Below are 14,901 nucleotides of genomic sequence, written 5' to 3'. Positions count from 1 at the left end.
GTCACACCCCTGAGTATAAGTGTTTGCCTCTGCACAACTCTGCCAGGAATAGTAATCAAATGTACACAAAGGCTACACTCCACTGACACTCCACTGTCCAACCTAAACAATGATTCCCTCCAATCTTACCTAGAGTCATGGCTGTATATATCAATCACCAAACAAAGGAGTGAAAACCACACCTCCTCCCCCACCAACATTTGGTGCCCCAAAGAGTCCTTCCAAGTGAAGCAATATCTCACTTGTGATTCTGTGGGAGTCACCTACAGCATCCAATGTTCCTGTTGTGGCCTTCTCTACATTGGAGAGACTGGGCGCAGAAAGGGAGACCACTTTGCTAAGTACCCTCACTCTGTTCGTATCATTGATAGGGATCTCTCAGTGGCCAACCGTTTCAATTCTGCACCCCACTCACATGCTGACATGTCTGTCCATGGCCTCATGTACTGTCTAACCAAGACCACCCACAAATTGGAGGTGCAATGCCTAATATTCCACCTGGGCACTCTCCAATAGGATGGTATTTAACATCGACTTCTCCAGTTTCTGTTAGCCCACTCCCTGTTCTTTCTCTCTCTTCTCTATCCTGTTTTCAGACCTCCAGCTCTCCATCCCCTTCCCTCTCCGATCATGGAGCCACCCCCCTCCCAGTTTGCTGGAGTGCTCTCCCTCACTTCTCTTGTGGGGCTGTGCCATTTTATTCAGGCACCTGCCTACCTTTTACTCATACCTTGATGAAGTGCTCAAGGCCAAAATGTTGGTTATGTATCTTTATCTTTGCTCTATAAAGAATGTCTTTAACCTGCTGAATCTCCCCAGTGTGTTTTTATAATTCCCAAATGCACTTCAGTCTACTGCAAGACCACCTTCCAAAGCCATAAATTAGATTACCAAAGACAAGCTGAATGGAAACTCTCCAAGTGGTACAACATTCTGACTTGGAAGCATTTTGTGGGTCCTCCACCATTATTGGCTCAGAGTCCTGCCCTGCAGCACCACAGGAAAACCTTAAGCAGCGGATTCACAAAGGTGGGTCACCACCATCGTCTCAAGAGCAATTAGGGCTGGTTAATCTCCTCAGCACTCTGCATATCTAAATGGTTAACCATCAGTGGCCTACTTAAATACTGCTGAGGTGGCTAAACCACCCTTCACTGGTATCTCATGTTAACATCACGTTGGGGAACTGGCCACCAGCAATTATCTAACATAATACATTACAACTTTGATGCCCAACTCCACATCTCCACATCCATCCATCCATCCATCCATCCATCCATCCATCTATCTATCCATCTATCCATCTATCCATCATCTATCATCTATCATCTATCTATCTATCTATCTATCTATCTATCTGATTTTGGAGAATTGGCGCAAGCCCCTCCGGCCCATGCCCCCCCCCCCATACACCCATGTGACTAATTAACCTTCTAACCCCAAACATGGGAGGAAAAAGGAGGATCTGGAGGAAACTTATGCAGATGCAGGGAGGACGTACAAATGACGGATTTGAACCTGGGTTGTTGGCGCTGTAATAGCTTTGTAATAGATGCCTTTTCTACCCCTGCCCTCAACAGGATTTGCACTAAGCTCATGATCCTGTCCATTGTGGAGTAACTTCAGATGCTTGGACCTACTGAGCCAAAAATGCACAATACATTCTCTCCCTCTTTCTGAGGGAGAAAAAACAGGTACACCTTGGTTAATACTTACTGTCTTGTACATTTTGTACGGCAGGTTTGACTTGGGGCTGAAGACTTTGTCGGTCCCTGAGGAACCCAGTGGTTTAATGATCTGTGTCAGTAGCAGAAAATCATTGAAAAGAAATCCGTAAAGTTCCTTGTTACTCTTGGCTTTGTAAAGTTTACCACTGTGCAGGAATTTCCGTGGACCCAAGCAATTTGTGACCGAATTAAAAACAAGTTGCTGAAATAAAGAGATGAAAAAACATCTATTCGTCAGGACATTGAATAATTCAAATTTAAGTATGAAAGACCATCAATTTAAATCTACTCTTTAACCTAATCTAACTGTAAATAATCTTGACATTGACAAATGAGAGAAAACAAACAGTGATTCAGGGCACTTTTATCTAATAATGTTTGATTTGAAGTACGATTTAGCTCATGAAAATGACTTTAAAGTGTTTATCATAAAACCGCTATAACTTTATTGTGTTTGCATATAACCATGAAAAACAAGAACGGCAGGTGTTGGAATTTTGAGTGAACCAAGAGGGACTCAGCTGGGACTGACCAACTTCCTAATCTTTCAGAAGTAAAACACAAAGGTCCGTAGACGCCCTGGTTGAAGTAAGAACACGACGCTGGAGAAACTCAGCAGGTCAATCAGTATACTTTATAGAGCAAAGATAAAGATGGGAACCAACATTTCGAGCTTCATCAAGGTGTGAGCAAAATGTAGGCAGGTGACTGAATAAAATGATGAGGGGGGGAGGGGGAGAAATACAGTCCCACAGGCAGGAAGTCATTGGTCTTCCAAAACTTTTATTCTGACAATAAGCTGCTGGAGGAACTCAGCAAATTGGGGAGAATCCATGGACGGAAACGGTCGGTCAGTGTTTCGGGACCTGGCTGCCTGCCTCGACCCACCAAGTTCCCCCAGCAGCTCACAGTTTGTCCAAGATCCCAGCATCTGCTGTTTTTGCATTTCTCTTTTTTTCCCGACAACATTCGAGTTGCATTCTTGATTTGGATGTGTGGGGGAGCTCTCTTGGTCACACATGACAGGCCTGAGGCACAGATGTGCCTTATCTTCACAGGCTGTAATGCATCTCTCTTACCATCTTTACTAATGGCTCTCTTACTGCAAAGAGTGATGGAGAGCCAACACTCTTGCTGAAATGTTGCTTCATGTCAAGAGCTGATGAATGACCCCTGCTGCAGTATGTGGCTTTTATATCCATCCCTAACCTGGGGAACAGTGGTTGCATGGAGGAGGCACCAGACCACCATTTTGAAAGATGATGCTAATTGGCCTGGATAAATTTAAGTAAGAAAGCTCCAAGTGGGAAACGTTCCACAATGATAAGTGGTTTGCAGCTGGCTTCAACACAAATATGCAAGTCTTAATCTTTATTTAATACATTCTGCATAGCAAACACACAGTGCATAACTACATATAATGCTGTCAAAATATCAAATATGCACCCTTGGGGCCCAATTTGTTCAAGTTTTGCAGAATTTGGCACTGAAATCCAGAAAGTAATTACAAGTCCCTCAAAACTACAAAACAACCCCATTACATTTTAACCGTTCCCATCCCAAACTATTAAGGTCATGAAATTTGACTCCACGCATTCAGCAAGAGATTTTAATTCTACCCACAGCACTCTTCCAATTATGCAATTATTCGGGATCAATCATTCGGAACCATGACATTGACTGTGTCCCAGTCCTCACCTCAGACAACCCTTCACATTGGACGTGTGTCTGGATCCATTCCAGCCTGTCAGAATTTTCCTTCTCCCGTACTCCCTCGTTCACCTGGGAACACAGCTCCTCAGCCTTCTCAAGGGCCTGCTTCAAGTGGCTGAAATCAGGATGGTTTTCAGGGGTGTTTTCCAGAATCTAGGATATTTGCAAAAAGGAAAAATTACTTTCAGTTCAAGTTTATTATCTGACTGTATATATATATAACCAGTATTTCTCCAGATCACAGTGCAGACATACATTTTTCAAAGGGCACACAATAATCACATATGTACATAAAGTAAATATGTATAAATATTCTGGAATAATTTACTCCATTTCTTTAATGAGACCCAAGGTTACAGGATACCATAGCTGTACCATACAAGCTATGGCTCTGTGGAACCTATAAGCACAGGAGAGGTTGTAGCTGTATGCAGGTTCACTCAGAAAGAACACGCTGTTCCCAGAACAAACAACATGAACCCCAGTTGAGTGTAGTTAACACTGAGCTTGATTGGGCTCACAGCCCTGCTTTTATTCTCAAACTGAGGGGCATGGTCAAAGCCCCCTCAGTGCTGATTGGTGCATTTGTGATCCGCTTTCCTTGATAGGCCAGTTAGGCTCTTTTAGTTGAGGCCAATTGAAGGGCAGTGCTGTGGGCCTCGTGCAGCCGACTGGATTGTCGCGTTCGTCCTTCGTCTTGTGAGGCTCCTCGAGGGGCCGCCATAAAACCATCAATCTCACAGTCTGTGGGAAGAACTTATTTCCCAGCTGGGAAGTCCTAATTTTGATGCTCTTGTACTTCCTTCCTGATCATAGATAGCTGTCGGTCAAAGATACTGTGTGATGGATGGTAGGGATCCTCAGAGATTTTCTCGGCGATTTTAATAATCCTCTGTATTTGACTTTGGTCCATTGTATTGCAGCTACCATCCCACGCAATGATGCAGCCAGGCAGGACCTCAATTGTGCTCTTGTAAAATGATGTCAAGATGGGGGCCGGTAGCCTTAACACCAACTGAAGCACACAAAGGGAGTTTTCAATGAAATTTTTACAAAAATCATATTCTCTAGTTGTAGAATTCACAGAGAGTTTATACATAAGCAACTACTGATGGATACTCTCCAGTGAAAGTCTGGATGTGGCACATGTTTATCCATCAAAAGACAGTTTTATCTTTCAGGAATACATTATTCTGATATTTAAGATATCAAGGAGGGGGGGGGGGGGCAACAAGAAGCAACACAACACAATCCTTCACATAATTCACATAATAAAGATTCCCTGCATCTTGCATCAATCCAACAAAATGGTGCATTTTATAATTGATCACCGATATAAAAGGAGGAAAGTAAAACTCCTCAAAGCATCCACCTTGAGAAAAGATTTAGAGAAGAATGTGTTCTTACATTTTTTATTATCAAGGGATAGCGTGTTACCCTTTGCATAGGCTTCAGTAAGAAACTTGAGAGTGGCATTCCTTTACATTGTGGGTCCATTGCTAGTCTCTGTCAAAGTAAGAGTAGAAAAATATTAATTCAAAATGTTTAATGCTTTGTAAGCTATCCAAAAGCACCCGGTGGTCTCTTCATTCTAAAATTAGTAAAAACACAGAAATGCTGGAGGAACTCGGCCAGTCTCGCAGAGTCCATAGGAGATAAAGATACATTACCGATGTTTCAGGCCTGAGCCCTTCTTTAAGGTATAATCAAAGAATAGGAATGTGTCCGAATAAGAACTGAAGAATGGGAGAGGGTGGAGTCGAGACCAACAATAAGTTTCAATGCGATCTGATAAGAGGAAATGTGAGAACTGATTTGAATAAAGGGGAAAAGGAAAGAAAGAGCTCAGGAAAGGCAATGGGTTTGGGGGGGGGGGGGAAACTAGACAAGTTGGTGTCAATGCCATCTGGTTGGAGAGTAACCAAATGGTTACTCCAATTTGTGGGTGGTCTCAGTACATGAGACCATGGACAGACAAGTCAATAAGGGAACGGGACGGGGAATTCAAATGGGCGGCCACTCGGAGATCCATGTTGTACTGACAATAACCACACCAGCAGTGTGAGTATAAGACAGCTTTAATAAACTAATATGTACACGAAGAGGTCTTGTCTCTCTGCAAGACTAACCTGGAAGGTTAGACTGTAGCTCTGGACTGCTTTATGTACAAGGTCACCGGGACGACCCCTGGTGACCTAGTGGTGTAATTACATATCACCACACATGTTATTGCGGTGGACAGAGCCAAGGTGATCAACTAAGCGATCTCCTAGTCTGCATCCAGTCTCTTCAATGTAGAGGAGACCACAATGGGAGCACTGGATGCAGTTGATGACCCCAGCAAATACACAAATGAAATGTTGGAAAGGAGGATTGTTTGGGGTCCCAAATGTTGGTGAGGGAGTAGGTGTGGGTGCAGGTGGAGCATCTCCTATGGTCACAGGGGTCGCATTCTAAAATTAAGCCAATGAACATCGCAAGAAACTGCAAACAGATGAACCAGTGATTCAGTAATCTTGCTAATCAGGGCAAATCTGCAGTCTTCCTTGAATTATATGCCATTTATATTCAATTCAGTCTTCCTTGAATTATATGCCATATATGCTCTCAGAGCTGCATGACAGAACCTTTAGCAATGCCTCACTTATTCAGGGCTTCATTTAAAGTGTTAGCTTAAGTTAAGTGCCAATGTTCCTACTGACTTAGAGGTGAGAATGCGACCCAAGCCAAGAGGACTAATAACTAATAAATCTTGAAACAGTAATATTTTACAGAAATGTTCAATTTAAACAGAGGTAAAATGGTGATCACACTTGTTGTGCAACACCACAGGGCAATCACTCACTTTGACAAATTCCTTAAATTCCATAATTTCATCAGTCTTTTGCTGGATCAGGGCAGCTCCGTTGAGTTGACAACTACAGAAGCGGATGTATGGCTGCATGTGAGGCAACTGTGCAGTTAAGATGTCTCCAATCATTTTCACTGGCATTCTCTCCCCTGACATCTTCTTCCTGACACGCAGTGCCCTTCAGTAAGGGGAAAGCAGAAGTGCATTCTTCAGTACACTGAAAATTATCTTTAAAATATACATTTATCTGCATGAAACATTTACAGCACTTTTCTGGCATTAAACATAATTATTTCTTTTGCCAATGGTTGTGAGATTCAGGGGTACGATTAACCTGTTGATATCGGCAGTTTTAATTTAATTTAGAAGCCCATGCCACCCAAATACCCCAATTAACCTACAATCCCTGCATATTTTGAAGGGTAGGAGGAAACTGCTGCACCGGAGAAAACTCACGCAGACGTGAGGAGAACGTACAAAATCCTGACAGGCAGTGCTGGATTCAAACCTGAGTAGGTAGTGCTCTAAGAGTTGCACTAACCGCTGTGCTAAGCATGCAGTGTTAACGCACTAGTGATGATCTGCCAGTGCAATTCCACCTGAGCAGGGGTGAATCTTATATCCAAATGCCCCTGTGCAATCCGTAAAAAGTCAGAAATCTCTCCAAAGACAACACTTCTCATTATGTTATTCTATGTGAGAGTAATTCAACAAACAACATAGAAGCCAGAAAGGAGGAAAACAAACTGCTGTCTTTCAAACAAATTACACATTTCTTGTTGCAAAAATAGACATGTAATGAGTTGGAATTCCCCTGCAGGTTAGGCCAATTCTCCAGTATAAACACAATGCTGGAGAATCTCAGCAAGATAAAGATACATAACTAGTATTTATCTTTGCTATATAAAGGGCACTGTTTGACCTGCTGAGTTTCTCCAGCATTGTGTTTTTATTTGAACCACAGTGTTTACAGACGTTCGTATTTTACTTCTGATGTCTCCAGTATTTTTTGTTTTTATTTCTGATTTCCAACACTTGCTTTTATAACAAATTTCCTGTTGCCAAAAATTGGTGAAATTAAGTTCAGTTTGGGTTCATAATGAAGATTTGGAATGGCCCAGCCTCTAACTTCCTTTGAATTCCGAGGAGAACAAATATATATGCGGGGATGGAATAAAAATTCTGTCGCCTCCAGGAGCAAAAATGGGATTATGTTCTTTGACTTCTTGGGAAAATGTCACATTCACGTGGAGATGATTAACTTGGATGTCCTGCTCATTTGAGGGTACGAGGGCTTGCCAGTTCCATTTGTTATCACACAGCTCCAGCGGTTTGATCCTGACCTTCTGCATTTTCACCCTCTCCCAGTGACCTCAGGTTTGCGCCAGATATCCCAGTTTCTTCGCACATCCTCACATTGGTGGGCTGAATTCCACCCCACCCCTCCCTGTTGGGGGGGGGGAGGGGAATTTATGGGCACATAAGAGAGGACAGAGTCACAGGGAATTAAGAGGGGGAATGAAACTGATGGGAAGGTTCTCAAAACCAACACGGACTCAATGGGCCAGAAGGAAATAAAGAGTAATCATTAGTTATTCAGTGGGCAAAGTGCTGGAGAAACTCAGTAGGATGCACAGCATTCATAAGAAGTAAAAGGCAATCAACGGTTCAGGCCTGACGAAAGGCTCAGGTCCAAAACGTTAATTGCCTTTTACTTCCTCTGGATGCTGACCACTTTTGTGCATGACCCTTAACCCCAGCATCTGTAGATTTTCTTGTTTGAAACATTATTCCAGACCTCACAATGTTTTGAAAGGGGACTGCATTTTTTTTTTGTCTTTATCATTGCAACAGGGTATTTAATATAGGAACAGATAGAGATATCAAGGTACAGAAAAGATTGATGGCATCAAGATGTCCACAGCAAGGGGTACCTACTTCAACAATTTGATATTGCACATGATGAGCTCTTTCCAGTTCACAAAAATCATGGTCACTTCTTTCTCCGTCAACAGATCAGACTCGAATAATGGTTTTTGAAAGACCTAATGAACCAAGGCAGATCGTGAACAGCTACAGCAGGTCATTTATGGTTAGCAAATCATTCAAAGAGCAAAGAAAGATCATCAACAAAATCATTCAGCAAATATCCAGGAATAAGTGCCCCCTCCCCCCAATGGACCCAACAGACAGAAATAATCAAGACAAAATATGCATGACTTTAAAATGTTTCTCTAAGTTGTGTTTTACAAGATTTAATTTATATCTTCATCTCCCACTGCCTAGGAAGGGCAGCCAACATAATGAAGGATCCATCACACCCCGGACACACTCTCTTCTCTCTCCTCCTATCAGGAGTATGAAATTATGCCCCAACAGGCTTTAAGATAGTTTCCTCCTTCAGCCGTCAGGCTCCTGAATGAATCCCACAACAGTGCTATCACGCGGCTCTTTGTTGGTATTAACTGATCTTTTTTTTCTTTGTCACTTTATACTTTGTAAAATGTCCTCTTGTTTTTCTACCATGAATGTTAGTAAATGTAGACATACAGCACGGTAACAGGCCATTTCGGCCCACCAGTCTGTGCTGCCCAATTAACCTAAACCTCCAATACGTTTTGAACGGTGGGAGGAAACTGGTGCCCCCGGGAAAAACCCACAGAGACACGGGGGAGAACATACAAACTCCTCAGAGATACCACAAGATTCCAACCCTGGTCCGGATCACTGGTGCTGTAAAGGCGTTGTGCTAACCGCTATGCCAACCATGCTCACAGAAGAACCCTTCTCACTGTACCAGGCATAATGTAGCAAGTAAGTGTAAACCTCAAACTTATAGAAGACTCCAGCACAATACAGGCCCTTTGGTCCTCGATGTTGTTATCTAAAAAACAGTACCGGGATTTCGATTATTCATGAATTATATTCATAATTTTGTACGAGTAGCTATTGAAATTTACAGATGATAGCAAATTGGACGATATAACAGAATGAATGGCATTATCATGTTCTAAGTCATGAGAAAATGCGGCAGGTAATTGATCGATTCATTGAGATTTTGACAGAAAAGCTCACCATCACCTCAGAAAGTAAACAAAGATTAGAAAGGCATCAAGATAGAGGCAAACAAGTTATTAAAGGTGAGGTCAGCAAAGCAATTTTAAACATCTTCAAAATATGGTACCTTATTTTAAGACATAAAACATTTGCAATTTCTGAAGCCAAACTTATATGGGGCCCATGGTCGGAAAGCTTTCCGTGAAATACTCTTTAGTTCTTGCTTCATTATAGAAGGGACGTCATTGGAAATTCAACAGTAACATTGGTTGGCGAATCTGGAATTTAATAAATCTGCTCATTGTGACCTGGTGCTAAAAAAAATGAACTGAAACCCACTACAAAGGCTGCACCTTCCACCTGCTCTAACGTGTGTACCTCCATTTCCTCCGTGCAAGGGCCTCAGTATCATTGCTGTAAAAAGAATCGCTTCACTGGTCACCTTCACTATCCCAATGCAAGCAAGATTTGCCACGGAGTGCATCCACGTCATTGAGAAATGCAATGGGCTCTGCTGGCACCCAATCTATGTTCTTTTTCTGTCTGACTCCGAGTAGGGTCTCTCTCTGAATTTCCCCCTCACTCCCACCAGACCCTGAATCAAAAGTAATGGTGCTGCAAGTTTTGCAAAGACATTGCATGATGGAGAATGAAAATGGGGTGCACCCATTCGCCTTCCGATCTGCTGGAAAACGCATGCTCCCCCCCCCCCCCCCCCATAGCCTGAAGAGTTTTCTCTTACCTCAGTGACGAGTTGCAGGTCACTCACATAGTTTTCCTCCGTCACAAGGAGCTCGTGGATATAACCTTGCCGCTTTCGTTCTGATGGTGAGAGCATGTCCAACAAATGCAAGTCAGCACACCCTATGCAGAAGAGGGGGAGACTAAATAATATACATCTCACAGCATTTCCACATACACAGTTTCAAAAGCTGCCGATCCAGAGTCCACACAAATAACCAACATCATTAATATTGGAAGTTTGAACTAGTATCATGCAAATAACATTTCATGGACAGAATTAAGAAGTACCATGAAATCAGATTAATCATCAAAGTTCAGATTTATTGTCAGAGTACATACATGACATCACATATAACCTTGAGATTATTTATCCTATGGGCCAGGCAGAATTTAAAAAACTGTACTCAAGAAAAGATATTTATACAAAAGAAAGAAACATAAACAAACTAACTGTGCAATACAGAAAGTAAATATTCAGTAATAAATAATGTGCAAAGTTAGTGTCCTTAAATGAGTCTCTAATTGAGTTTATTTAGGAAGTCTGATGTGGAGGGGTAGCAACTGTTCCTGAATCTGAGTCTTGTGGCACCTCTTTCCTGATGCTAGCAGCGAGAACGGAGCATGTCCTAGGTAGCATGGGTCCTTGATGATTGCTGCTGCTCTCCGACGGCAACGTTCCATGAAGATTCTCTTGATGATGGAGTGCCCCCATGCCAGGCCATGATACAGCTGGTCAGCACATTTTCCACTACACATCAAGTTTTCCAAGGTTTTCAATATCATACTGAACTTCCCAAAACTCCTGAGAAAGTAGAAGGCGCTGACTTGTTTTCTTCATGTTGACATTCGTGTGCTGGGCCCAGGAGAGGTCCTCCAAAAGAGCAACTCCCCAAATTTAAATTTGCTTAGCTTCTCCACCTCTTCTTCCCCAATGATCACTGGATCACGCACCTCAGGTTTTCCCCTCGAAGTCCACAGTCAGTTCCTCGGTTTTGGTGACATCGAGTGCGAGGTTGTTGTTAGAACACCATTCAGCTAAGTTTTCAATCTCCCTCCTGCTTGATGACTCATTGCATCTTTTAATCTTCAATATAACTTGTTATTGCTGTCAAATTCACAGCCCACAGTGAACCAATTGTAACACATAACCTGCTGTCATGCTGGAGTCTTCAATGTTGCCAAGATCATGAGATCGTACATTGAGACTATGACTTGCCTAATCGATGAGGTGATTGATAACTCAATCCTCTGATAGGTCACTCCTTGTCAGTCCTATGAATAAGCCAGGCTAAATCATTAATTGGAGGAAAACAAGAGAAACAGCAGATGCTGGAAAGCTGTTGCAACACAAAATGTTAGAGGAACTTGGAGTCAGGTAGCATCTGTGGAAGACAATAGATGAAGGGTTTCAGCCCAATAATGCCAACTATATAATCGCCTACCATAGATAATACCTGATCTTCTGATTTCCTCGAAATCATCAACATTTTTGTGAGAAAAAAATTAGACCACCTATTGCTGAATGTGTCAGAGAAGCAGAGGGTGTTAACAACATTGCTAAAATACTGATGCAGATCAATATAAAAACAAAAAAACAACCAAGTATCAAAGTTTGTTTGTGGAAAGACCATTTTTTAAAAAAAATACAAGTTGCTTCTAAAGTATAGAAGCTTTGGTTATAAAATAAAGGTACAAGCTGCAAAATTGTTTCTCTAGAACGATATCAGATTCAAAGTCAACCAGAAAAGATGAGACAGCTGGCAAGCTTTTGGAAAATGTAAAGACTGAGGGTTGGTCTAATAGATGATTTGGCAATATTGGAAATGTTTCCAAATGCAGGGTAGTCATGAATCACACCACGTGTAAATAAGATAGCCACAAATAAATCCTACGGGAAAGTCAAGATAAGTTTCTTTACCCAGAGAGTGTATACAAAGCTTTCTCCTACAAGTAGGCTTTGCTCGGTTGTTTCTGATGTGAAGCGAAAGAACAAAATTGGGCTGAATAGGCTGTTTCTATGCAACAAATACAAGGTTTCCAGAACTTGGCACATTCACCCCATTTATTTCGATTGACATGAATTACATGCAAACAGAACAGTTTAAATTCTATTCTTTTGCAATAATCCCTTCTCACTGAGAAAGCTCATTAGAAACACCAAATGATAGGATCAAATTTACTTACTTGTCTGTGTTTAACTTCCCATCAAAAAATAACAACTTTCATTAATCCCTACAAGTAACAAGGTCCTTACTGAAAAATATTTCCCTCAATTAGCAAAAAGATTTTGATACCAAGCTGAACATTTTAAACTATATTACAAATATTAGAACTTTCAATATGCTTAAACTTCAGACACATCGTTCCATGGTTCACGATTAGTGTGCCAAGAGGAGGTTCAAGAGTCTGATCACTATTGGAAAGAAACTGTTCTTGAACCTAGAGACGCTGGACTACGGGCTTCTGCACCTTCATCCCAAAGGTAGCAGTGAGAAGAGGTTGTAGCCAGGGTGCGAGGGGCTCTTTATGATGTTGGCTGGCTTCTTGAGACAGGGGCTCAGATCGATGTCTGCAATGGATGGGAAGTCAGAGCCTGTAACGGACATGTCTACGTTTGCTACTTTCTGCATTCCTGGGCACTTGTGATGCAACTTGACGTACAATTTAGTTTCTACAGTGATCAAGTGACCATTTGACATGCCGAATTCCCACTGACATGCCTGTCAATGGAAAGAAATTATAATTGCTACAACTGGAGGAACACAAAGACATCAAAGGATAAGTACAAAGACATGAAAGAACAACAGTTCAAGCAGGGAAGGAGCCTTGAAAGCCACAGAGTTCTCAAATATTTTACAAAGTAAAGCATTTCTCCACTTTTTTATGAATGATGAAAACTAACAAGAAAAGCAAAAGCAGTCCAAATTCATATATAAGGCAAATTCAGTTAGAACCCACTCTCAAAAGGAATCTATGTCTCTTTTCATCCTTCATTATCATCAACTCCAGACATGAAGGCATCAGGCAACCACCCCCCCCTTCCCCCATTCACTAAAGGCCATCTAAGCACGTTACTTAATACATTAGCTATTTAAGACTGTTCATTTATTGAGTAGCTAAAGGATTTATTAAGTAATCTCACCAATTTCTAATAGATATTAGATATGCCATGATTAATGTTAACTCCACCCCACTTCATGCCAATTTATAATGTTGCACAGTTGTTGGAGCCATTCTTTCCAAAAAGGTCTGCTCAAAGATTTATTTCTGAATTGTGAAAAATCTCTGATTAAATTCATTCGCTCAATTTTCAGCTGTGACTTACAATCAATAAATGCAAATCGATTTTGGTTCAGCTTTTTTGGTCATTGGGCAGGAAAGAGTTAATTCACTCACTACAGGGTTAACTTGATGAAGGATTCGTAAATTAAATGATTTCATCTGTAACATGCAAGATGCTTTATGATCTGAGTCACCTGTTGTGGAGTTGTAGGAACAGGATCAGGAGTTGCATTTCAACCCTGTTCTGCCTTTTAACGAGATCACGGTTGATTGGATCTTGGCTCCCGCTCTGTTTTCCTGCCTGTTCCCCATAAGTCTTGATTCAATTACAGACCAGAAACCTGTCACAGAGTTGAAATATATCAAATGACTTGGCCTCCACAATTCTTTGGGATGAAAAATTCCAAAGATTTACAATTTGCTGAGAAGAAATTCCTCCTCATCACTGTCTTAAATGCGTCACCAGTTTTAGTGAATCTCTCATGAGAGGAATCATCTTTGGCACATATACTGTCAAGAAAAATCACCGCTCATGGAAAGAGATTACAGGCCCAACCGGATGGACATTTTTCATAAGACAACCTCTTCATTTCAGGAATAAACCTCATGAACGTGTGGAACTTCGCATCATCCAGAGGTCAGGCCAAACTCTATTCATTGCAAAGACCAGCAATGGACAGCAGCCAGTTCCTTAAGTTCGAAAGCCAAGATGCTGAACCCTGTTGACCTACACTAACAAATAATCAGGGAGTGAAGTACGAAACACTCTGATTGTAGTAAAAACACAAAAATGCTGGAGGAACTCAGCAGGTCTCGCAGTGTCTAGAGGAGGCCAAGATACATAACCAGCACTCCGGGCCAGATAGGGGAAGGGGTGGGGAGGAAGAACAGGACATTATGTCTGAGCACCCTTGAACTAGATAGTATTATCGACTTCACCGGTCTCTGAGAGCACCTCCCCACCCCGTCCTTGATCTCTCCCCTTCCCCAATCCCAATGTCTCCTTTCCTCCAGCTCTGGATTCGCAGAGCCACCCCCCTCCCCTGATCAATTCTCACCTTTCCTCTCCTGCCCTCTTATCCATGTCTAATTATCACTCTTTGCCTGTTGCCCTGTGCTCCTCCCCATGCCCTTCCTTCCCTCCTCCCACAGCCCTTTTATACAGGCCCCTGCCTGCTTTTCTTCAGCGAGAGGTGATAAGTCTGTGGAATTTGTTGCCACAGGTGGTTGTGGAGGCCAGATCATTAGGTGTATTTCAGGGAGAGATTGATAGGTTCTTGATTAGCCAGGGCATCAAAGGTCTTGGAGAAGGCTTAGGAGTGGGGAAAAGTGGGAAAATGGATCAGTTCATGTGGGATAGACTCGATGGGTGGAATAGCCCATTTCTGTTCCAAGTTGTTATGGCATTTCATCTCATAACTTGAGGAAGGGCTCAGGCCCGAAACATTGGTTATATATCTTGACCTCCTATGGACACTGCGTCTGAAATCCTCCAGCAATTTTGTGTTTTTACTCCAAAAAAAATCG

The 14,901-nt window shown here is 42.0% G+C and overlaps 1 protein-coding gene across 1 annotated transcript in view; it reads right to left on the bottom strand.

Moving 5' to 3' along the window:
• Nucleotides 1-14,901, bottom strand: part of itsn1 (intersectin 1 (SH3 domain protein)) — a 181,117-nt gene that overhangs the window by 23,052 nt on the left and 143,164 nt on the right. Inside the window, 6 exon segments of the mRNA XM_069888982.1 lie at nt 1,717-1,929; nt 3,426-3,593; nt 4,848-4,946; nt 6,286-6,469; nt 8,230-8,336; nt 10,091-10,212. Coding sequence (XP_069745083.1) covers nt 1,717-1,929; nt 3,426-3,593; nt 4,848-4,946; nt 6,286-6,469; nt 8,230-8,336; nt 10,091-10,212 — 893 coding nt within the window.

Source organism: Narcine bancroftii, chromosome 7, assembly GCF_036971445.1.
Source record: "Narcine bancroftii isolate sNarBan1 chromosome 7, sNarBan1.hap1, whole genome shotgun sequence".
NCBI classification, from domain to species: domain Eukaryota; kingdom Metazoa; phylum Chordata; class Chondrichthyes; order Torpediniformes; family Narcinidae; genus Narcine; species Narcine bancroftii.
This window is presented reverse-complemented; position numbering and strand designations above follow the sequence as displayed.